The sequence below is a fragment of the Salvelinus alpinus genome, chromosome 19, assembly GCF_045679555.1.
Source record: "Salvelinus alpinus chromosome 19, SLU_Salpinus.1, whole genome shotgun sequence".
Taxonomy (NCBI): Eukaryota; Metazoa; Chordata; class Actinopteri; order Salmoniformes; family Salmonidae; genus Salvelinus; species Salvelinus alpinus.
This window is the reverse complement of record NC_092104.1, coordinates 50,307,826-50,333,730: the sequence shown is the minus strand read 5'-3', so window position 1 is coordinate 50,333,730 and position 25,905 is coordinate 50,307,826. Positions and strand designations below refer to the sequence as shown.

The window sequence follows — 25,905 nt, the reverse complement described above, 5'->3', positions numbered from 1 at the left end:
CAATAATGACAAAACAAAAACATGGTTTTAGAATTTTTGCAAATAGATTAAAAATAAAAACACTAACACCTTATTTACATAAGTATTCAGACCTTTTGCTATGAGACTCGAAATTGAGCTCAGGTGCATCCTGTTTCCATTGATCATCCTTGAGATACTTCTACAACTTCATTGGAGTCCACCTGTGGTAAATTCAACTGATTGGACTTGATTTGGAAAGGCACACAACTGTCTATATAAGGTCCCACAGTTGACAGTGCATGTCAGAGCGAAAACCAAGCCATGAGGTTGAAGGAATTATCCGTAGAGCTCCGAGACAGGATTCTGATGAGGCACAGATCTGGGGAAGGGTACCAACATATTTCTGCAGCATTGAAGGTCCCCAAGAACACAGTGGCCTCCATCATTCTTACATGGAAGACATTTGGAACCACTAAGACTCTTCCTAGAGCTGGTCGCCTGGCCAAACTGAGCAATCCGGGGAGAAGGGCCTTGGTCAGGGAGGTGAGCAAGAACCCAATGGTCACTCTGACAGAGCTCTAGAGTACCTCTGAGGGGATGGGAGAACCTTCCAGAAGGATAACCATCTCTGCAGCACTCCACCAATCAGGCCAGTAGAGTGGCCAGACGGAAGCCACTCCTCAGTAAAAGGCACATGACAGCCTGCTTGGAGTTTGCCAAAAGGCACCTAAAGGACTGTCAGACCATGAGAAACAAAATTCTCTGGTCTGATGAAACCAAGATTAAACTCTTTGGCCTGAATGCCAAGCGTCACGTCTGGAAGAAACCTTGCACCATCCCTAAGGTGAAGCATGTTGGAGGCAGCATCATGCTGTGGGGATGTTTTTCAGCGGCAGGGAATGGGAGACTAGTCAGGAGCGAGGGGAAGCAATGTACAGAGTTCCTTGATGAAAACCTGCTCCAGAGTGCTCAGGACCTCAGACTGTGGCGAAGGTTCACCTTCCAACAGGACAACGACCCGAAGCACACAGCCAAGACAACGCAGGAGTGGCTTCGGGACAAGTCTCTGAATGTCCTTGAGTGACCCAGCCAGAGCCCGGACTTGAACCCGATCAAACATCTTTGGGAATAGCTGTGCAGCGACGCTTCCTATCCAAACTGACAGAGCTTGAGAGGATTTGTAGAGAAGTATGGGAGAAACTCCCCAAATACAAGTGTGCCAAGCTTGTAGCATCATACCCATGAATACTCAAGGCTGTAATCGCTGCCAAGGTGCTTCAACAAAGTACTGAGGAAAGGGTTTGAATACTTATGTTAATGTGATATTTCAGTTTTATATTTGTTATACATTTCCATATAAAAATCAGTTTTGTTTTGTCATTATGGGGTATTGTGTGTAGATTGATGAGGGAAAAAAAAGAATTCAATACATTTTAGAAATAAGGCTGTAACGTAACAAAATGTGGAAAAAGTCAAGGGGTCGGAATACTCCGAATGCACTGTATGCCCCCTGTATATTTGGACTGACAGGCTTCTCAGTGTGAGAAGACAAACTGTGTGGAGGTTCAACACAAACAAGCGAGCCGAAACCCAAGATGGTGCTGACGATACTGTCACAGAGGGGTTATCAGCTGTAACAACACACACAACACAACACAGCATACCCCTACACTGGCCCCTAGGCTTGGGTTCAATTAAGTTCACTAGCAACACAGGAATAATTGAATAATACTGTGTGTGTGTGTGTGTGTGTGTGTGTGTGTGTGTGTGTGTGTGTGTGTGTGTGTGTGTGTGTGTGTGTGTGTGTGTGTGTGTGTGTGTGTGTGTGTGTGTGTGTGTGTGTGTGTGTGTGTGTGCGCGCATGCGCGTGCGCATGCGCGCGCGTATGCTTGTGTTTGTGTGCACGTACGTGCGCTCGTTGCTGTGCATTTGTGTGGTCTTGCAAAACTCTTTCCCCAAGCCCTCTTCTGTGAGTCCTGTGGCTGGGCAGCCCAATAGGTCTGGCTACAGGCCTGCTCTGGGCTGCTGTGTTAACATGGAAGAGTCAGCTAGGAGGGAAATGTAACTTGTCATCACACCTAAATGGCAGACCCACAAGATCCACCGTGGACTTCTTCTACAAGTCAAGGGGAACTTCAAGTACTGCTACGGTATGTTTGCCGTTTTGCTTTTCTTTTTTCTTCACCATCAGTCTTCCTAACATGTATAATAATGGAAATAATGAATAGAACGAATGAAGAAAAGATAAGAACATCGGCCTAATTAAACGGCGTCGTAATATCCGTCTGTTGACCAGACTCTGTTGACTCTAAAGATAACTGTTTAAAACACATGATCAAGCGAGCCTGGCAATATTTGTATCGTCTTGTGATGTATAAACGCCGTGCGTTGATAGAGTCAATGGGTTTGATACACAACCATCACCATGGTTTTATGACCGGGTATCGGCTTATGCTATCGAACTGTCAGTCAGATCCATTCTGTGTGAAGCAGCAAGAAAAGGACTTTACATAATGATAACATTGTGTGGGTGCTACCCATCCAACCCAATAGCATGGTTGTTAAGTATTGTTAACAGTGCAATGATAAGAATGGGGGGGCAATACACATTAGATAACAACATTATACTCAACACTGTACTTAAGAAAAGGCTATCAACGGTTGTGCAGGCTGTAAAGGCCTCGTACTCTTGGAAAGTCGGACAGTGGCCTAATAAAATACGTGTCGTAAAAATAACGTGAGCTGAAAATCGTGGCCAACAGTACGACATCTCAGGGCCAAAGTAAGTGGTGGATAGACAGATTTGATCCGTCCTTTCCCTTAGAATAGACAGAGTGTGTAACCATTGGCTGTAATTTGGGATTAGGAGGTGGTCAGCTGTTTGTAGGACCACTCCCATGGCTGGTGACAGCCTGTCTAGGGTCAGTGATTGCATCGTGACTCCTCTAATTACTGTGGTATATATACAATAAGTACAGTAGGAGGTCTCGTGTGTAGTGACGTCACAATTGCACCCAGTATCAAGCTCAAAATGGCATCCTGTCAAGTTTTTGCCTGCCTGTCTGACCGAGCCTCTCAATAATTTGCCCGTAAAATTGTAAATCTGTCTGTATGTCTAACTCTAACCCCTGTGACACTCATATTTTCCCATTGAATGCAATGTACTGACAAAAACGTCAACCATGTCACAGTCATATTCTCCCTTTGAAAGCAATGTATTGACAAAAACGTCAACCATTGAAACGTCTTTTCCCATTGAAAAAAACGTCATATATTGTGACGTTTTTCATAAATGGTGATGTGACAGGATGACGTTTTCCTATGATATCATGTTGGTACTGCACCTCAGTCTGTACAACACAACCAACACTGGAAACGCAGAATCATGCACACGCCTTGATCAAGGTGATCTGTGTGACTGAAAAGCTGCATTTTCTAATAAACGTTTAGTATACACAGGGAAGGGGGGGGGGGGTCCCTTGGACTATTCTACTCCAGTCTTTTGTTTTTCCACACATGTAATCTAAGACGTTTCTTTATCCATCCGCTAAATGCACCACATCTTGTCCTACTGCAAGGTAACGAGCCTGACACTGACGCTGCATTTCACACCTGGCTGTAGAGTAGAGTACGTCTGCAGACTCACACACGGCATCGAATGTGAGTGACGTCAGAGGCCGTGGCATATCTCACAGCACTTTCAGAGCTGTACCTGCAGGTCAGGGCCAGACAGATGTGAAATAAGTGGAGGCCTGTGCTTATCTCAGCAGCAGTCCGGTCCTGGTAAAGGAGCAGAGGAAATGGTGTCCGTCGCCTCCTCTCGTCTCACAATGATTACGTCAGCATTCCAACAGGCTCCTCTGTCCTCTGTTGTTGTCTCTCTCTCCCACCGTCAATAGCAATGGTTATCAGAGGGGAGTGAGCCCACTACATGAGCCAGAGAAACTGAAATCATTCTGTGAATCATTAGAGAAACAGAAACGACGATGGACGGTAGTTTTATACACTATATGTCTTGCAAATAAATGTCATTTAAAAATATCGAATACAGCACAAAGGTTGCAGAGTTAAAATCTGTCAGAAAAACAGTGCCAGTGAATGAGACTATGAGTCTGGAAGCTAATATGAAGAGACAGGTTCAGGGATCTGTCCTGTAAGTCCCACTCATCAATAACAGCATTTGCCAAGAGGCTTGGCATCTCTACACAGTAACTCCTGTCATCCATGACACCCAACAGTTCTGGTTCCCAAGGCTCTCATCCCTGATTGGCTGAAACATTAGAAACGTTCAGCCGTACCTCCATGCCGACCATTAGAGTAGCATTAATCTGCATGTGGCACCCAGGGGCATCATAATGCAATTCCACTGGAGAGGGCCCTTTAGTGTGCTCTCTGGCCACTGATAAAAACATTCTCTATCTCTACTACAGTAGCCATGTCTGCACATCAAGCCTATCCGAGCCCAAATGAGAATCAGTCTTGGCCTTCTCGCCAGCTTCTCATCCTACAACCTTGAGTTCTATAAACTCCAGACAGAGAGACCTCTGAAACCAACGGATATTACTGTGACTGCTTCCCAAATGGCACCCTACTCCCTACATAGTGCATTACTTTTGACCAGAGCCCTATGTGCCCTATAGGGAATAGGGTGCCATTTGAGACGTGCCCTGTATCTGTTTGTAGTGGAGCCTGCAGCTATTTTAGTTACATCAATTCTCAATGACCAAATCCAAGCCAAGAGAATCAGCCTCATATTGAAATGAACCAGTCATTTCCGAAAAAGAAGAGTTGGACCTACTGAAGAAAGTCTGTAGCCTAGAACACGGTTTCTAAAACTCAATTTCCTGACTAAATGTAAAAAAAAAAAAAAAAACCTTCAAAGTGTCATTCCCCCCAATTTTGAAACCCTTATTCAAGGCTTCAAAGACCTCTCTGATGAGAGTAGGCTACCCGTCCTGTTGGATGAGGATGCAGAGAGCTGTGAGAAAGTCAAGTGCCTTTTGTTGTGTCCCCAGTGTTGTGTCTCTGGTACAAAGAGTATGTGATGACTGTGGTCCTCCAGGACCTGTTTGAACAGGCCTGTATTTGCATGGTGTTTGCAAATGAAAAGAGGGCCTTTTTTCACCACAGTCTCAGGCGGAAATCATGGTAATATGATAACAGTTGAGTGCCATTGCTTCAGGGTGCACTGACAGGCAATTCTCTACTGCAGGAATCATCAACTAGATTCAGCCAAGGGTTGATTTTTTCTTGAGCGGATAGTCTGGGTGCCTTCATGTCTTAAAGTAATGACGGACTGTCGTTTCTCTTTGCTTATTTGAGCTGGTCTTGCCATAATATGGACTTGGTCTTTTACCAAATAGGACTATCTTCTGTATACCCCCCCTACCTTGTCACAGCACAACTGATTGGCTCGAACGCATTAAGAAGGAAAGAAATTCCACAAATTAACTTTTAAGAAGGCACACCTGTTAATTGAAATGCATTCCAGGTGACTACCTCATGAAGCTGGTTGAGAGAATGCCAAGAGTGTGCAAAGCTGCCATCGAGGCAAAGGGTGGCTTTTTAAAGAATATGAAATATAATATATTTTTTGTTTAACACTTTTTTGGTTACTACATGATTCCATATGTGTTATTCCATAGTTTTGATGTCTTCACTATTACAAATAATGAAAAACCATTGAAGGAGCAGGTGTTCTAAAACGTTTGACCGGTAGTGTATATAAAAAGGCCTAGGCAGCCTAGCCACCCTAAATGTGAATATAAACCACATTTATCACATTCACATTTTCTCAGAACACAAATAAATTGCATTTCTCGTCCAACCAGTGTAAATAAGGAGTTTTAGAGGCTGTTGAAAACCTGTTTATGGACCTCATGGTACTGCTACCCCTCTCGTTGAGTGTGTGTGTGTTTGTGGGCGAGGCTGCTTTAGTGTGCCCCTCAGGGTGTTGGGCACAGGCAGGTACATGGGCTCTAAGGCTGAGGAACAGACGCCCGCAGTGTCAGAGGCATGCCGAGTCAGCCATTACAGCACGACGTGACTGTGTGTGAGTCTGTGTGTGTTTGTTAGGCCCGGTGGCTCTGCCTTCTCCACAGCGGACACACAAACACACTCCAGGGAGGGGTAGAGAGGTGCGCAGGGCTGCCTTAATCGACGTCTACGTCATCGGCGCCCGGGGGAGCAGGTGTTGTGGGGGTTAACTGGAGAACGGCAGATTTGTCCACCTTGCCGGCTCGGGGATTCGAACCAGCAACCTTTCGGTTACTGGCCGAATGCGCTTAACCGTTAGGTAGCTGTTTGTTCACCCGCACCCACCTGCAGTTGCTAATAACCCATCCGCAACCACCCGACTATATGAGATAAAGTGAAGATTTGAGGCCTGCACCAGACCCCATAGAAAATGTGTTGTAGGCTACAGTCAGACAGACACACTATTGTTTGACAAGGGGTACAGGATTTTTTGGTTTCCGCTTATAATTTCCAACATTTTAGTAAACTATATGTGGTCAACTTGTCTATAATTAGATACATGCAGTTTATCTTATACAGTGGGGCAAAAAAGTATTTAGTCAGCCACCAATTGTGCAAGTTCTCCCACTTAAAAAGATGAGAGAGGCCTGTAATTTTCATCATAGGTACACTTCAACCATGACAGACAAAATGAGAAAGAAAAATCCAGAAAATCACATTGTAGGATTTTTTATGAATTTATTTGCAAATTATGGTGGAAAATAAGTATTTGGTCAATAACAAACGTTTATCTCAATACTTTGTTATATACCCTTTGTTGGCAATGACAGAGGTCAAACGTTTTCTGTATGTCTTCACAAGGTTTTCACACACTGTTGCTGGTATTTTGGCCCATTCCTCCATGCAGATCTCCTCTAGAGCAGTGATGTTTTGGGGCTGTTGCTGGGAAACAGGGACTTTCAACTCCCTCCAAAGATTTTCTATGGTGTTGAGATCTGGAGACTGGCTAGGCCACTCCAGGACCTTGAAATGCTTCTTACGAAGCCACTCCTTCGTTGCCCGGGCGGTGTGTTTGGGATCATTGTCATGCTGAAAGACCCAGGCACATTTCATCTTCAATGCCCTTGCTGATGGAAGGAGGTTTTCACTCAAAATCTCACGATACATGGCCCCATTCATTCTTTCCTTTACACGGATCAGTCGTCCTGGTACCTTTGCAGAAAAACAGCCCCAAAGCATGATGTTTCCACCCCCATGCTTCACAGTAGGTATGGTGTTCTTTGGATGCAACTTAGCATTCTTTGTCCTCCAAACACGACGAGTTGAGTTTTTACCAAAAAGTTCTATTTTGGTTTCATCTGACCATATGACATTCTCCCAATCTTCTTCTGGATCATCCAAATGCTCTCTAGCAAACTTCAGACGGGCCTGGACATGTACTGGCTTAAGCAGGGGGACACATCTGGCACTGCAGGATTTGAGTCCCTGGCGGCGTAGTGTGTTACTGATGGTAGGCTTTGTTACTTTGGTCCCAGCTCTCTGCAGGTCATTCACTAGGTCCCCCCGTGTGGTTCTGGGATTTTTGCTCACCGTTCTTGTGATCATGTTGACCCCACGGGGTGAGATCTTGCGTGGAGCCCCAGATCGAGGGAGATTATCACTGGTCTTGTATGTCTTCCATTTCCTAATAATTGCTCCCACAGTTGATTTCTTCAAACCAAGCTGCTTACCTATTGCAGATTCAGTCTTCCCAGCCTGGTGCAGGTCTACAATTTTGTTTCTGGTGTCCTTTGACAGCTCTTTGGTCTTGGCCATAGTGGAGTTTGGAGTGTGACTGTTTGAGTTTGTGGACAGGTGTCTTTTATACTGATAACAAGTTCAAACAGGTGCCATTAATACAGGTAACGAGTGGAGGACAGAGGAGCCTCTTAAAGAAGAAGTTACAGGTCTGTGAGAGCCAGAAATCTTGCTTGTTTGTAGGTGACCAAATACTTATTTTCCACCATAATTTGCAAATAAATTCATTAAAAATCCTACAATGTGATTTTCTGGATTTATTTTCTCATTTTGTCTGTCATGGTTGAAGTGTACCTATGATGAAAATTACAGGCCTCTCTCATCTTTTTAAGTGGGAGAACTTGCACAATTGGTGGCTGACTAAATACTTTTTTGCCCCACTGTATGTTGCCCTGGAGGACTAAATAAACCATTGCTCACCAGAATAATGTCATAAATGACAGAATGAATGGTTCAATCTAAGCTGACATTCTTCAACGTTCTCTCTGTCGTCTCTGCATCTATCGCAGAGCAAAGACATTCAGGGACCGGGGATATGAGTAAAACCCCCGCATCACTAACACACACAACGTAGCACAGACCACACACGGTGTTGTGGGGTGGCTATGAGCAGCTTGCCAACCGAAGGACTCGCACTAATTCAGGCTTTGCTTTGTCATTGGAGGGAGCGACCAAAACACTGATACTTAGCAACAATGGAGAGGGATTTGATTCACGATACCGAAGGACCAAAACAAAAGCCAGGGATAATGTGTGTGTGTGTGTGTGTGTGTGTGTGTATTGAATATCTTCTGTTTGCAAGGAACTGTTTCCACCCACTCTGCATAAATCCAAGTGACGTGCACATTGCACACTGCAGTGCACGTTGCATAAAGCTTTAATCAAGGCTGCCCTATTGTGCCTGATCAGATGCGTGCTTGCTTCGTATGTGATATGAGTGTGCGTGTGTTGGGGTGGTTTCGCAGGCCATTGTAAAAATAGTCCAACAGCCTGGGTTGGGGATTAGATGTGTGTTGTAATAAGCAAGCTCCACAGGCTTTTCAGGGAACCTACCACAGAGTGTTGGAACAAGGACATCCTACCCACCATCTGTGGATGGGCCAGCCATGGGGGCTGTGGTGGGGGTTGCTAGGGGTTGTTGGAGATGGGTGAGACGGAAAAATAGAGGTATCTCTGTGGATGATGTATTCGCTATAGAGGCTGTCACCTCCTGGTCCTGTTGGTCTATCTGGGAAGCCCTTGTAGCCAGACTCTGTTGTTGCTTTTGTTGCCGTTGTTATTGCTATTGTTACAGTATGAGAAGCCAATGTCCTGTTGAGATGTCCCCTCCGAGGCTGGAGAGTAGAGCCATCATAATGAGGCTGTTCTGGACGGTATAGGACAGGGCAGTATGAACCAGTTCTGACCAGGTTGAACACATTTTAGTCAAATGTATCTGGCAGCTTCATAACCCTGATTGACTACTACATGGACCACAGAGCAGGTCATCCAGTAGAGCAGTAGGCCTACAGACAGGCAGAAGCAGTCTGTTAGCCGTTCAGACATCGGGGCCGACTTGGTCCGGTTGCTCGGGACATGGAGGTGGCTAGATGCTCCAACCCATGCCATAAGTCCCATAGTGGGCAGACTGTGTGTGAATTCCCACTTGTATTCTTGCATGTATGTGTGTGTGTGTGTTTTGTGTGTGTGTGGGGGGGGGGGTAATATACCTGAGCTGTTGGTGCGTCCGCGGTACACGTCATCGTAGGCCTTCCACTGCTGTGTGACCTGGTAGGCATGGATGAAAACCACTAGTACCCCGACCAGGCAGATGAGAGGCACCAGGGCTGCTGTACACAGAGCAGCATAGATATTAGGAATGAAACACCTGCAGAGAGAGAGAAAGAAAGAAAGAAAGAAAGAAAGAAAGAAAGAAGAGGGAAAGAGAAAGAGAGAGAGAGGGTGCAGGAGAGAGAGAGAGGGGAGGGAGAAAGGGAGGGAGAGAGAGAGAAGGGGAGGGAGAAAGAGAGCGAGAGAGAGAGAGAGAAGAGGGGTGTTATTACACAAAACTTGCAGTAAACAGCCAAGGAGAGGAGTAAAATGAAGCCCTGGCTATGTTCCTTTATTGCGCTGTATTAGTTAAAGACATTCTTGCTACAACATCCATAAACAGGATCCAGGGCCTGATACCTCTGATCCTTCATAAGACTCTCAGCCATCCCAGTGAAGAACAAGCTTCAAAGACATTGCCTTTCTGCACAAACATCTACTTCAACCTCCCTCTCACAACCAGGGCAGCCCTGAAGCAACCCGGGCATAATATCTAAAGACGCTTAAAGTATTTTTCTATTTAAGGCTTTTCTCCTTTTGAAAACAGCGTCTTATTTATCGAAGGTTTATCGTCGATATATCTGCTGTTTTGGTCTTCGGAGTGCGCCAAAGTGACAGAGAGGTGGCGAGCGTGCAAGGAGGAGAGGGCTGCTATAGTCTACAAGCTCTGCTGTTGGTCAGGGAGCAAACATTATCCTGCAGGGATCAAATCCACCTCTATCACTGACCACTTCAAATAAAATAAAAAAATCGAACAGTTCTCTTCCAATCTCTGGTGAAATACTGATCCTGGATTCTGTCATATTTGATCTTGGTGTAGCTTTTTAACCCATCATTATTATAAGGGGATAAGCTGAAGTACTGCGCAGTTACTTTGGCACGCGCGTGTGTGTGTTTAAGGTCACACTCAGTGTTGTTGTGTCCTTGCGGCAGCACATTCCACCATGGTTGGGGAGGGCAAAATATTCAGCACCACAGTGGGCCAATTGGCACAGTCAGACATGGCTCCCAACTCAGTCTCACACAACAAACACACTCCCCAGGGAGTGCAGCAAAGACACTGTGTTCTTTCTGAAGGGGTATTCCTGCTCCGACGGCCCTCACACCACCCTCCCAGTGTTAAGCCTAGCTACGGTGTCCACTAGGTTCAACTGTTCCCCTATGCCCAGACACAGTCACACCCCAATGGTCCCTTAATGACCACTGACACTTGTTATGGATCTAAAAATAGAGCAGGAACAATATTCATTTATAGTACTGCTTTTCCCTGGAGCATGTCTGTCTGTCTGTCTGTCTGTCTGTCTGTCTGTCTGTCTGTCTGTCTGTCTGTCTGTCTGTCTGTCTGTCTGTCTGCTTTTCTGTCTGTCTGTCTGTCTGCTTTTCTGTCTGTCTGTCTGTCTGCTTTTCTGTCTGTCTGTCTGTCTGTCTGTCTGTCTGTCTGCTTTACTGTCTGTCTGCTTTTCTGTCTGTCTGTCTGCTTTACTGTCTGTCTGCTTTTCTGTCTGTCTGTCTGCTTTTCTGTCTGTCTGTCTGTCTGCTTTTCTGTCTGTCTGTCTGTCTGTCTGTCTGCTTTACTGTCTGTCTGCTTTTCTGTCTGTCTGTCAGTCTGCTTTTCTGTCTGTCTGTCTGTCTGTCTGTCTGTCTGTCTGTCTGTCTGTCTGTCTGTCTGTCTGTCTGTCTGTCTGTCTGTCTGTCTGTCTGTCTGTCTGTCTGTCTGTCACTCACTCTCACTCTACTCCGTTCTAACTCTGCCCCCCCCCCCCTACTCTCTCTCCCTCCCTCTGCTGCACCTCCTCTCTTTCCCTTTCTCACTCCCCCTCCTTCCAGGTAATCTATTCTGAGGAATTCACTCCCATCATCTGTCCAGTCCCTGTTGTGTTCTAGTCGTGTCATTTAGAAAGGTAGGGAGCCTGTGTTTGGCTCTGGGAAAAACAACCCAACCATCTTGTTATGGCGAGAGGTTTATCTCAATGAGCATGCCAACGGTGCCATCTCACAGGACTGCGCTAATGTGGCAGTGGAACAACGGACACAAATACAGCCCTACCCTACTTCACCAAGGTAAATAATTGGCTGTGGTGAACATAATAAAATGTGAGGTACTGCATGTCAAATAATAATAATAGACTATTGCATCATGTTTTTCCTGCGGGAGGGAATGTTCATGGAACTCCTGTGTTGCATCCTAATAATCTCGCCTTTCTCTCAAAGTGTGCACTTGTTCACTTGTTCAGGGAGAAGGAGAGATGGTTGGGACGCACCCTTGCAGAACATGTTAAATGATGGAAATGAACTTTGAACACATATGTAGCTAGAGGTGTGCTGATGTTTTGCGTGGGTATTTGCTGTTATTGTACATCAAAAGCTTCAGCAGGACATTGATCCAGCCCACACCATAGGACCAGGAAACTATCTTAAACGTTCAATGCAGCCGTTTTTTAATCTTCATTTGAAATCATTTCTGGGTAACAATTAAGTACCTTCCTGTGAATGTTTTCAATTCAAATTGTTAAAAAGAAACAACAATAGCTTCGAAGGAAAGTGCCATTTCTCAAGCAATACTTTTGCTAGGATGTCTGGGAGTGGTCTGAGTGGGGAGGGGAAAACTGAAAACCAGCTCTTATTGGCAGAGAGGTTTGGGAACTCTTTCTTATTGATCTATTAACTGGTGATGTCACCAGGCAGGCCAAAACTCCATGCCCCCCCAACAAGTGAACATTTCTGGTCGGTCTTTTCAAACAGCTCTTACACTAAAAGGGCATTATCATCATTTTCACAATTTCACAGTATTATTCACACCTCATAGTGTGGAAATATATATATAAAACACAGGCAAATCACGTTTTTGACTGCAGTGGCCCTTTAATGTAACTTGCAGCAAGTATTACACGCTTGACCTTAACGTTATCATCGAATCATAGTGATACCAATTTTCGGACTGCCTATGCACAACATGCAGAGTGATAACATGTCGTCCACCTGAATGGCGTAATCACGAGTAAACATTCTTTCACTGTAATAAAACCAAAGTACGGTGTTCAGAAGTTTAATCAAAATCTCCAATATTTTTCAGTTTGCACAGCTGTAACATAAACCATACTTTAAAAAAATAAACACGCTCCCACTTCCTCTCTGGTTGTCAGAATGTGAAACCTGGCAAATAATCTCACCCTTGTCAATGGGCCAGGCACGCCCGGGATAACATTGAAAAAAGGAGAGATGAAGAGGCGGAGGAAAGGAAAGGTTCAGCCAGGGTGAAGAATGGCATGAATGCCACAGACGGCCAGGAGGCAGGACTGGAGCAGAGGAGGAATGAACCAATAAGCCAGAAGAGAGCAAATCAGGACAAAGGGCCCGAGATACAACACAGCAGAGACGAGAGAGGAGAGAATAGAGATACAACAGCATCGCACAGAACTACATGCAGGGCTGTAAAGGTAGGCTGCAGGCTATATGTGATACATGGTCTTTGATTTATTAGGACCCCCCCCTCCCCCATTAGCCGATGCCAATGTACTCTTACAAGGCCTAACTGTGCCAAGAATTCTTATCTGCAGAGCGGTGTGAGACTGCAGCACCAGATATTCAATCTGGAGTTACTTTACAATGGCCAACACCTTCCTCACACGTACACAAATGTATGCATAGACACACATACAAACAAACGTATGCATAGACACACCTACACGCACCCACCTGGCTCCTTATCAGTTCAATGTGGAGTTAATCCCTCAGAAGTACAGCCTTTCAGTTGAATGCATTGAGTTGACTAGGTATCCCCCACTGGCTAGGTATCCCCCTTTCCTTTCCCTTTCCTTTACCTCCTACCCTCAATCATTACTGATGCACACTTCTCCCCCTGCACTGCTCTTAGACCCTCCACACTTCACCCCCTGCACTGCTGTTAGACCCTCCACACTTCACCCCCTGCACTGCTCTTAGACCCTCCACACTTCACCCCCTGCACTGCTCTTAGACCCTCCACACTTCACCCCCTGCACTGCTCTTAGACCCTCCACACTCCACACCTGCTGCTTAGACCCTCCACACTTCAACCCCTGCACTGCTCTTACACAATCCACACTTCACCCCCTGCACTGCTCTTAGACCCTCCACACTTCACCCCCTGCACTGCTCTTAGACCCTCCACACTTCACCCCATGCACTGCCCTTAGACCCTCCACACTTCTCCCCCTGCACTGCTCTTAGACCCTCCACACTTCTCCCCCTGCACTGCTCTTAGACCCTCCACACTTCAACCCCTGCACTGCTCTTAGACCCTCCACACTTCACCCCCTGCACTGCTCTTAGACCCTCCACACTTCAACCCCTGCACTGCTCTTAGACCCTCCACACTTCTCCCCCTGCACTGCTCTTAGACCCTCCACACTTCAACCCCTGCACTGCTCTTAGACCCTCCACACTTCACCCCCTGCACTGCTCTTAGACCCTCCACACTTCAACCCCTGCACTGCTCTTAGACCCTCCACACTTCTCCCCCTGCACTGCTCTTAGACCCTCCACACTTCTCCCCCTGTACTGCTCTTAGACCCTCCACACTTCTCCCCCTGCACTGCTCTTAGACCCTCCACACTTCTCCCCCTGCACTGCTCTTAGACCTTCCACACTTCTCCCCCTGCACTGCTCTTAGACCCTCCACACTTAAACCCCTGCACTGCTCTTAGACCCTCCACATTTCACCCCCTGCACTGCTCTTAGACCCTTCACACTCCACACTTCAACCCCTGCACTGCTCTTAGACCCTCCACACTTCCCCCCCTGCACTGCTCTTAGACCCTCCACACTTCAACCCCTGCACTGCTCTTAGACCCTCCACACTTCAACCCCTGCACTGCTCTTAGACCCTTCACACTCCACCCCTGCACTGCTCTTAGACCCTTCACACTTCTCCCCCTGCACTGCTCTTAGACCCTCCACACTTCAACCCCTGCACTGCTCTTAGACCCTCCACACTCCACCCCTGCACTGCTCTTAGACCCTTCACACTCCACCCCTGCACTGCTCTTAGACCCTCCACACTTCAACCCCTGCACTGCTCTTAGACCCTCCACACTTCAACCCCTGCACTGCTCTTAGACCCTCCACACTTCAACCCCTGCACTGCTCTTAGACCCTCCACACTTCACCCCCTGCACTGCTCTTAGACCCTCCACACTTCAACCCCTGCACTGCTCTTAGACCCTCCACACTTCACCCCCTGCACTGCTCTTAGACCCTCCACACTTCACCCCCTGCACTGCTCTTAGACCCTCCACACTTCAACCCCTGCACTGCTCTTAGACCCTCCACACTTCACCCCATACACTGCTCTTAGACCCTCCACACTTCACCCCCTGCACTGCTCTTAGACCCTCCACACTTCAACCCCTGCACTGCTCTTAGACCCTCCACACTTCACCCCCTGCACTGCTCTTACACAATCCACACTTCACCCCCTGCACTGCTCTTACACAATCCACACTTCACCCCCTGCACTGCTCTTACACAATCCACACTTCACCCCCTGCACTGCTCTTAGACCCTCCACACTTCACCCCCTGGACTGCTCTTAGACCCTTCACACTTCACCCCCTGCACTGCTCTTAGACCCTCCACACTTCACCCCCTGCACTGCTCTTAGACCCTCCACACTTCACCCCCTGCACTGCTCTTAGACCCTCCACACTTCAACCCCTGCACTGCTCTTAGACCCTCCACACTTCACCCCCTGCACTGCTCTTACACAATCCACACTTCACCCCCTGCACTGCTCTTACACAATCCACACTTCACCCCCTGCACTGCTCTTACACAATCCACACTTCACCCCCTGCACTGCTCTTAGACCCTCCACACTTCACCCCCTGGACTGCTCTTAGACCCTTCACACTTCACCCCCTGCACTGCTCTTAATCCCTCCACACTTCACCCCCTGCACTGCTCTTACACAATCCACACTTCACCCCCTGGACTGCTCTTAGACCCTCCACACTTCACCCCCTGCACTGCTCTTACACAATCCACACTTCACCCCCTGCACTGCTCTTAGACCCTCCACACTTCACCCCCTGCACTGCTCTTAGACCCTCCACACTTCACCCCCTGCACTGCTCTTACACAATCCACACTTCACCATCTGGCCAAAACACTTATTCTCTCCCTCCCTCTATTTACCTCTCTGAATATATAATTTATGTTATATAATAATATACACAAAGTTCTATATTATTATTATATTTATTATATAATTTCCCCTTTTTAACATCTTGTACCTTCACCTACAAATCACATACATAAGAATTATACTGTAATAATAATATAGAACTATGTCTATCTTTTCATTCCAACACTTCCAAAAAAGCTCCTCCTCTCTCATTCCTTCCTCCTCATCCTCTGTTGACTCAGGGTCAATGTTCTGCCCCTCCTTGCCAAACAGAGGGTAACACCCACCACCACCCCCACCACTCAACCCCACCATCGGACCACAGCCCAGCAGACCAATAGAAGACAAGGAGGGCAGTGAGAGAGGGCAGACTTCAGACCTACCCACAATCCCACCATGCCTGCCTGCCTCTCGAGTGACAGACAGACAGACAAACAGACAGACCCAGACTGTTTGCTGTGGGATTACCGTTCAAGCCTCTGGTCAGTCAAGAGGCATTCTAATGCCGCCACTCCAGCTTGAGACAACAGAGCTTCGCCAATAATTAGCTCTGTCGCATGAAAGAAGAGGCTCCCTGGGAGAGCAAACATCTATCCGACAAAGCGAGTAGCCATGTGGCTGTGTTGCCTGGCTAACGTGAGAGGAGAGGTCTTAAAATGTCAAGTCTCACATTTCTGTCACGAGAGCTCATGCACTCACCAATATGACCAATATGAACACAAGAAATACGCTTCGTCTTGGCATATTGAGATACTTCCATTTGACCTATTTATGGTGCGATGGGAGCTGATAAGACTAGAGCGTAAACACTGCGTCAACATAATACATCACGTATGTGTGTGAGAGAGAAGAACGTCCCTCTACTGACGCCAGTGTTTGTGGGTGAAACCAATGTCCACCTGAACAGAGAGGAACCCAGCTAGGTGAGGTCCTGTGTTGACCGTGTGATGGGTGACTCTTCAGGCCCTGATGAAATAGGGGCTACCGCCCAGAAGACTAAATAGACCTCTGTCTACCTCACTCACAAAAACACGAAAAGAGACACACCTACCCATGACCACAGGCTAATTTTAATCGCAAGAAACCTCCCTTCATGCTAAGACACACACACAGACAGAATCTTAGGGAGGGTAAGTCTGTGTAAGGACCTGTGTGTGCAGTTTGAGAGGATGACCTCACCAGCACAGCTCCTGGAGGTGTATAAATAGTACTGTGTGGGTTATTTAAAGCCTTACCTCTCCACCTCGGAAACTAGCGGAGGGACAGCCTCCCTCCACCTCCAATGTAAAGAGAGAATCGTTCATTTTATGATCCATTCAGTAGATCCACCTCTGAACCTGCTGACGACACTAGCTTGTTCTAACCATAGACCTGGGTGTTGACCATAGCCTTAAAAGTAAGTTGGACACACCTGGACTGGACTGGACCTCGGACCATGTCCACAAAGTACAGCGTCTGCAACTCATGTTGTTGCAACTGGGCACGCATAGGTGTATAATAGATGTGCTACTCACACATCCCTCATCTGACTATGAATAAGCGTGTGTGTGTGTGTGTGTGTTTGTTCGTGTATGAATGCGTAAGCATATTTGTGTTTGTGTTGTACAAAGTAAGCATGTGAGTATTTTCCTATTCACTCTCACCAAGTGTGTTTGCTCTGGTGTGTGTGTGTACTCCTTTGTGCTCCTGTACTTGATGTGTGTGTTTCCTTCACTCACACATCCCCGTGCACCAGGCCGTAAACACTGTGTATGGTCCAGCCGAAGCCCCCCAGCAGCACGATGACCAGGATGATAATGACCAGAGCAGGAAGTCCCCAGCCCAGCAGTAAGTAGACCAGGTAACGCCGCTCCGTGTGCTCGTCGTTCATCACCAACACCTGCCAAAAGTTCACTGCCTGGGAGAGTGGAGGGAAGGGGAGGTGGAGGGGAAGGGAGGGGAGAAAGGGAGGAGTGGGAAAGAGGAGAGGGGGGGGGGGCAGGGGGAGGGGAGGTGGAGGGGAAGGGAGGGGAGAAAGGGAGGAGTGGGAAAGAGGAGAGGGGGGGGGGGGGGGGAGGGGAGGTGGAGAGGGTGATGAGAGGAAGAGGAGTAGGGGGGAGGGGAAGGTTTGGGAGAAGTGGAGTGGGGAGGAGAGGGGATTCGAGGAGGATAGAGAGCAAAAGGGGGTTAGTGAGGGGTTATCAGCCAGAAGGGAGGAAGAAACTCCAGCCGAAGAGCCAAAGGATTGTTCAGGAACCACATGGCTCACTACTGTTTGCTTTGTAATCTAGCGGAGTAGCAGACTTGGATGATCTCCCTCGGTATTAGATGCTGTACACCTTGTCCTAGAGAGGATTACACTAAATACACTCCATAACTCTAGATTGTGATAATACCCGTAAAAGGCCTATCCCCAGCCAGGTCCTCATCTTTTTCTGTACAAGAAAGGATCGCATAATAAAAGGAGAACAGAACATTGCACATTTGATTCCATTACATTCATGAGCTGAACAGTTATCGGTGAATGGGTGGGTGTGGGGTCAAATGCAAGTCACACAAAACTCTCTGCTTCCATGATCAGTCTCCTACTCCGAGTGTTGCATCATCAGCAGCAGCAGAGAGCACGAGAGTAAGAGAGAAAGAGCACGAGAGAGAGGGAGAGAGAAACTGTTGTGTAATGCATCATATTGAACTGCTAATGGAGTGACACTTTGATTGAGCTCCATGTACATACTTCCTCAATTGGGCCGACCAACCAGTGCTCCCGCACAGTGGCTAACCGGGCTATCGGCATTGTGTCCCACCCACCACTCGCCAACCCTTCTTTTACGCTACTGATACTCTCTGTTCATCATATATGCATAGTCACTTTAACCATATCTACATGTACATACTACCTCAATCAGCCTGACTAACCGGTGTCTGTATGTAGCCTCACTACTTTTATAGCCTCGCTACTGTATATAGCCTGTCTTTTTACTGTTGTTTTATTTCTTTACCTACCTATTGTTCACCTAATACCTTTTTTGCACTATTGGTTAGAGCCTATAAGTAAGCATTTCACTGTAAGGTCTACTACACCTGTTGTATTCAGCGCACGTGACAAATAAACGTTGATTTGATTTGATCAGTGATAGCTGGGTGTGTGAATAAACAAATTAGGAGTTGGGTTTGTGCTGTTTCCTTCACCACTATCCCTGGCTCTGGATAGGCCGAAGAGGCTTTGGCAAGTATTGCCTTGCCGTTACATAATGTTGTGGAGCCCTATGGTAAGACAGTCCTAGCCGGGCCTCGTAGACTGGCTGATTCAATTAGGCACTGTTATGTTTTGGCTCTGGGCCAGCCTGTATTCCCCCATTGCACCGCTCAACTGGGCCATTGCAATCCAAAATGTAATTTTCCTGTGTTTTATATATATTTCCACACTATGAGGTTGGAGTAATATTGTGACATTTTGAAAATGATGATAATCCCCTTTTAGTGTAAGCTGTTTGAAAAGACCGCCTGAAATTTCAGCTTGTTTTGGTAGGATGACGTTTTGGCCTGCCTGGTGACATCAGTAGGTGAATTAGTTAATAGACCAATAAGAGAGAGAGTTCCAAACCTCTCTGCCAATAAGAGTTCGTTTTCAGTTTTCCCCTCCCCAGTTTTCCCCTCCCTACTCCCAGACTGTCCGGGCAAAATTCTTGCTTGAGAAATTGCTTTTGCTAAGAAGCTATTTTTTGTTTCTTGTAAGTAAGGTACTTAAATGTTACCCAGAAATGATTTGATATTGAGATAAAAATGGCTGCTTTGAACCTTTAATGCTGATTTAGTGCAACATGGATGGTCTGTGAAAGCCTCCCCCTGGCTGGCGTCCGCGCGTACGCCACTTAGCAAAAAACTGATACCTGACGACTCAAGGAGAGGGAGGGTAGTGGGTGGATACCCCAACCGATCAATATTATGGAGTAAAGGGAAGAGAGTAGGGATGTCGATGAAGCCAGGGATGTCAGCGATATTCTCATGAGCTACTACCGCAGAAAGAGAGAAGTGAAACCAATCTTGGTGGTTTTAAAGGGAAAGAGATGCAAAAAAAGACATGACAGAGAGAGAGAGAGAGAGAGACGGAGAGAGAGAAATATGTTACTTTGTCAATTTGACTGACTGACTCCAGGTCAGAGAGTTGAAAGGGGAAAAAAACGTAACGGCACCATCACACACCAACTCAGTGTCTTCCTACGGCTGTGTGAACACTTTCCAGTGTGTATTGCAGTTGACCTTTTCCACCACCAAATCAGGTCAACTAATACCGCGTGTTTCCATCACGCCAGGCTGCCAGCGTTCTGCAAACATTTAGCTGCGAGCCAGTCCAAACTGCACTGTTTCCTATTGACTTACGAAGAAATCTCAGAGTCAAACTTTATTCATTCAAACATCTCCCAGGTCATCTGGAAAGTATTTCAATCAGGCTTAAGAAACATAAATAATGCAGTTACGCGTACCGCACGGCGACTACTGTATGTCCCTGTCAGACTCCAAAGCTAAACTCCATTAGCTAATTAAATGCACTAATCTTTTATTTTTCAGAAAAATGACTTAGGTGCCGAGACAGATTACACCCAGTACATAAACAACTAAAGCTTTCCTCCGCGTCACAGAGAACAGAGGTGGAGCGTAGCAGGTGAAGATAACAGCCTGTTATTGCAAGCAGGGGGTGCAGTTCATTTGGGGTAAGACTCCGAGGTATGGTATATCAGCTTGTGTTGACCATGTGTAATTAACTAGGCCATGCTCACAGCATTCCTGTCCCTGCAAATAGGTCACAGGTCATCTATACACCATCTCTGGGATTAATTTAAGCTTAAATATCAAATATGAACCATTTGAAGACTACATGTGATCGTTTTTAGAGCTGAGTGTGTGTGTGTGTGTGTGTGTGTGTGTGTGTGTGTGTGTGTGTGTGTGTGTGTGTGTGTGTGTGTGTGTGTGTTTCGAAGCAGTTACGTGAGAATGGAAGAGGGTCAGAAGGAGGTGTGTTAATGTGGGGGTTGGGGGGGGGGGGGGTAAGAGAACTTGGAACCCCAATCTTATCACACAAGTACCAGCACAAATACACAAAATAAACGCTAACCTGGGATTCTGCCACACATGACATAAAAACGCACGTGTCAGGTAAAGAACAAAGGAAAGAATGGACATCTATTTCTGCCAAGTGAGAGAGTCACAAAAATCCTATTTGACATGGTAGAACTGTAATTGTATTAATGAAATCAAACTATCTATGGAAAGAAACAAACCAATTTCCCTTTCAAAGCCTCAAATCTGATCCGTTGACTTATCATTTCAAGAAGTGCCCCGCAATTAAATTCAGGAAGAGTTGACAAATAACAAATGGCAGCGCAAAGGATATGAGCATTAGAGGTGCAGTATATCAATTCTAGCGTCCACAATTGGTCTTTGATGACAGAAATGCTGCCACTCAACGCCGACTATCGCACGAGAGAGAGAGAGAGAGAGAGGGAGAGCACCCTGACTGAATGACCCTCATTGTCCACACAAGCGGAAATGGGCATACGTGGGCCTTGCGTGCCAACGTGTGTGCCAAGGCAGCATAGGACTATCAGAACAGCTTTCAACAGGTTGGCGCAGGTGTACAGATGGCCCGGAGAACAGTATGCCAGTCTTTCAGTGCCTGCTCTGTGCCATTGTTCAGGTCTACACTTCTTTAGACAACCCACCTGTCAACTGGTTGCATCTGACCTTAAATGAGGCTGATCATTCAATAGAAATTCTAAAGTGGGTTTTGAAAATACATACATGACCTCAGTGGCGAACCTTGACTATAGGACTCAGGCCTTCAGTGGAACAAAAAATAATCTAATATGTAGTGTATCAAACAAGAAAATAAAGAAAATAACGGAAACATAGCATCACTTAATGCGCTTTTGTATTCATATGACTATGATTGGACTCACAGATGGAGCATATTTGGAAATGTAATGAGACCAATATTGTCCTGGTTAGTTTAGGGTTCGAGTATGTACGAAATGTTTTAGAAAAGGAGTGCTGATTTAGTATCAGTTTTGCCTTTTATATAGATCAGAATGAACACGACTCAATGTACAAGTGGGACCTGATCCTAGATCAGCACTCTGACTCGAAGAAGCTTGACACATACAGGCCCAGGGGTCAGCAGCAGGCCTTACCTGGATAAGCATCCAGCTGAACTGGCTGAGGTGGAAGTAGTGGGAGGAGAGGCCCAGAACAGCACAGCTGTCCTCGGAGAAGACACGACCACGGAACGCCGACACCAGGAAACAGATCTACAACACACAGAGAGAGAGAGACAGAGCGATATAGAGGGACACAGAGAGAGAGAGAGAGACACAGAGAGGGGAGTCAGCTGAAATACACTAATGCACACAAACAAACACACACCAAAACGAATAATGCATAACATTTGCCTGTACACTATGCTCTTTACTACACAACATCCAGCCCCCTCAATCTCACACACACTAATACAGTTCATGCAAAATAACATTGGCACAAAAACACTTACACATTCCCATTTACAATTTCCCTCCGCGGTCTGAGCTCAGCCAGCTAGTATTAGGAACAGTTCGACATTTACTGGGGTGGGTGGGGTGGTCCAAAATAAGGGAGAGTTTTCTAACTTTTTGGGGGTTTGGGGAGAGTTGTGTGTTTTTTATTGAAGTGAATTTTTCCCCTGGTTTACATTCTCCATTTTGCAGGTTTTACTATATCATTTATTCCATCCTAGCCACATGTCCTCATTTGCTTGCATGCGCCAACCCTATATCAAGGTGTTTTGGTACTTCCCTTATGCACTACGCTTTTCCGTGCACTAACTATACCACAGGTAAATATAGTCGACCAGTCTAACTTTCTTTCCTGCCCTCTATTCACCATTCATAGTGACAATAGTGGTGGGTGGATCGTATGTCAGCATCTGCAATAAGCTAAGTAGCAATCATACCACACATAAAATCATTAAAAGCTGCATCAAGGTGCGTCATTGCGCATAAATAAAACTGTGAAGCCAGACACCACAGCTCAGAAAGCTCCCCTATTGATATTGTTTAGGGACAATAGATGTATCCTACCTAGACTAGCCTACAACACTACAATGCAATGAATAATTGCATTCATGTTTCCAAGTGAGCAATAAAAATGATACTCGGCGCAAAAAGCCCTGCGATTTGAATCAGTTGTGGATCTACTCTAGTCAGTTTATAAGGTGTAGAAAGGCACAGCAACAGGCCTTTCAGGCTGTATTTTGTTCTGATACTAAGATCTGTTGCGGATCAGATCATTCTCCCAAGTCGTCCTATAATAATGTGGCCACATATGCTCCTAGCTGGTCCAGTTATCACGGAAAGCTTAATGCGCACTCCACTCTGCTTCCTCCTCTAGCGCCCGAAGTCGGTATGCTTTGCCTATTGGTTGTGCTGTGCACCGGCACAGAAACCTGTTGATATAAAGATAGCATCAACATTGTCTGCAACCAGCTCTGATCGTAGTGTAATGAAACATGTCGGGAGAGTAAGCTCGTCCGTGGTGGTCGGCGAACCCTCAACCTCCTGGCCCGTAGCCCTGCGTGGCATCGACTGTGCCAAAAAAGCATGCTCCAGTGGCAAAGTCGATATCCACGTTTATGAACACAGAGTCGCTACAATTATTTGTGTTTGTGGTCGTAAACATTATTTTGAGTTCCTTCCATGAGGGGGGAGGGTGTGCAATATTTTTTTTACAGTACAAGGGGAGGGGAAAGGGTGTGCATTTTTGTTTATGACACCCCGAGTTGCACCAGTCCTATCCCTCCTCCTTCCTGCAGACCTGTTACATCACAATGCGCAAAGGCAGGCAGGACCAAAATAAATAACAACAACAAGTGACAAATACTTCCTGGGTACCCGTCCAGGAACCTGTGTGTGTGTCCTACCGAAAGGCACTGCAGTCCACACTGTATGTGTGTGAATGTGTGTATATACACTGACTGTACAAAACATTAAGGACACTTTCCTAATATTGAGTTGTACCCGCCCATTTTGCCCTCAGAACAGCCTCAATTCGTCCGGGCATGGACTCTACAAGGTGTTGAAAGCGTTCCACAGGGATGCTGGCCTATGTCGACTCCAATGCTTCCCACAGTTGTGTCAAGTTGGCTGGATGTCCTTTGGGTGGTGGACCATTCTTGATACACACGAGAAACAGTTGAGCGTGACAAACCCAGCAGCGTTGCAGTTCTTTACACAAACCAGTGAACCTGGCTCCTACTATCATACCCCGTTCAAAGGCACTTAAATCTTGTGTCTTGCCCATTCACCCTCTGCATGGCACACATACCATGTCTGAATTTTCTCAAGGCTTAAACATCCTTCTTTAAAAGGCTAGGGGGCAGTATTTTCGTTTTTGGCTAAAAAACGTACCCATTTTAAACTGCCTATTTCTCAGCCCCCGAAACTAGAATATGCATATAATTGTCAGATTAGGATAGAAAACACTCTAAAGTTTCCAAAACTGTCAACATTTTGTCTGTGAGTTTAACAGAACCGATATTGCAGGCTAAAACCTGAGGAAGATCCAATCAGGAAGTGCCTCTGTTTTTGAAACCTCTCTGTTCTTATGCATCCCTATTACCCATTTAAAGGGATATCAACCAGATTTTGTCTATGGCTTCCCTAAGGTGTCAACAGCCTTTAGACATAGTTTCAGGCTTTTATTTTGAAAAATGAGCGAGAACGACCACATTGCGTAAGTGGATAGGTGGGGGCTCTCAGAGTGAGTTGTGCGCAACAGAGAAAGGCAGCCATTGTTACTCCCGGTCCTAGTGAAAAACCAACACTCCCGGTTGATATATTATCGAATAGATATTTGAAAAACAACCTGTGGATTGATTATAAAAAAAGTTTGACATGTTTCTGTGGACATTATGGATATTATCTGGAATTTTTGTCTGCGTTGTCGTGAACGCTTTTTCCTGTGGATTTCTCAGCATAACGCGCGAAACGAACGGAGGTATTTGGATATAAAAATATCTTTATGGAACAAAAGGAACATTTGTTGTCTAACTGGGAGTCTCGTGAGTGAAAACATCCGAAGATCATCAAAGGTAAACGATTAATTTGATTGCTTTTCTGATTTTCGTGACCAAGTTACCTGATGCTAAGTGTACTTAATGTTTTGTCGAGCGATCGATAAACTTACACAAACGCTTGTATTGCTTTCGCTGTAAAGCATAATTTCATTTTTCTTGTGATTTCATAAATATAATATTTTCTAGTAATATTATTTGACTGTGGCGCTATGCTATGCTATGCTATTCAGCGTTGCTGATGACAATTATCCCGGATCCGGGATGGGTGGTTCAGAAAGGTTAACCTGTCTCCTCCCCTTCATCTACGCTGATTGAAAAGGATTTAACGAGTGACATCAATAAGAGATCATAGCTTTCACCTGGATTCACCTGGTCAGTCAATGTCATGGAAAGAGTAAGTGTCCTTAATGTTTTGTATACTCAGTGTATATCTGTGTGTGTGTGTGTGTGTGTGTGTGTGTGTGTGTATATGGTAGGGACCTAATTTAATTAGCGATTGGGGGGAATTCAGAAAAGCCTTGACGACAGCTGAAAATACTGCAGCTCTCTAACGGCAGAGCTTAATTAACCCATGGGACAGAGCCTTGTGCCCCTGCCAACCACAGCACCATCTCTGCTTATGTAACTGTGGCTGCCACCTGGCCCGGTACCAGTGCTAAAGGCCAGGGAAGGAGGGATGGAAGGAGCGAGGGAGGGTGAGGAGGGAGAGAGAAGGAGGACATCGAGTCTCCTAACTCTGCCTTTATACAGATGAAGCCAAGAAAGGGAATGAGCAAGAGACAGAGAGAAGAAGATGGAAAAAGAGCAGGGGGAGACAGCGCCTGCACACCTGCCAGACTGCCAGGAGTGATGGATAGGAAAGCTACAGCACATACAGCTGCACCAAGCACACCTGCAGAATGATGCTTCGTCATCTGTCTTACAACTCTCTAGGTGCCCCCATCATCCTCGTCATCACAACATCATTCTGCAGCTAACTCATCAATGTACCCTATGCTGGTGTAAACACACAGTGTTGTATATGGCATGATATTTGAATAGAACAGTAGATCAAGATGTCATACCCTCTAAGTTTGTGTATAAGTTGTTGGGAAAGTAGTTAAAGTAACGGATTTGT

At 46.1% G+C, this 25,905-nt stretch overlaps 1 protein-coding gene across 1 annotated transcript in view; it reads right to left on the bottom strand.

Annotated features, from left to right (window-relative positions):
• The window catches only part of adgrv1 (adhesion G protein-coupled receptor V1), a 180,652-nt gene that overhangs the window by 20,290 nt on the left and 134,457 nt on the right, over window positions 1–25,905 (bottom strand). Inside the window, exons 84-86 of the mRNA XM_071353942.1 lie at window positions 21,874–21,990; window positions 17,425–17,603; window positions 9,444–9,601 (exon numbers count right to left, since the gene is read on the bottom strand). Coding sequence (XP_071210043.1) covers window positions 9,444–9,601; window positions 17,425–17,603; window positions 21,874–21,990 — 454 coding nt within the window. The remainder of the gene's footprint in view (window positions 1–9,443; window positions 9,602–17,424; window positions 17,604–21,873; window positions 21,991–25,905) is intronic.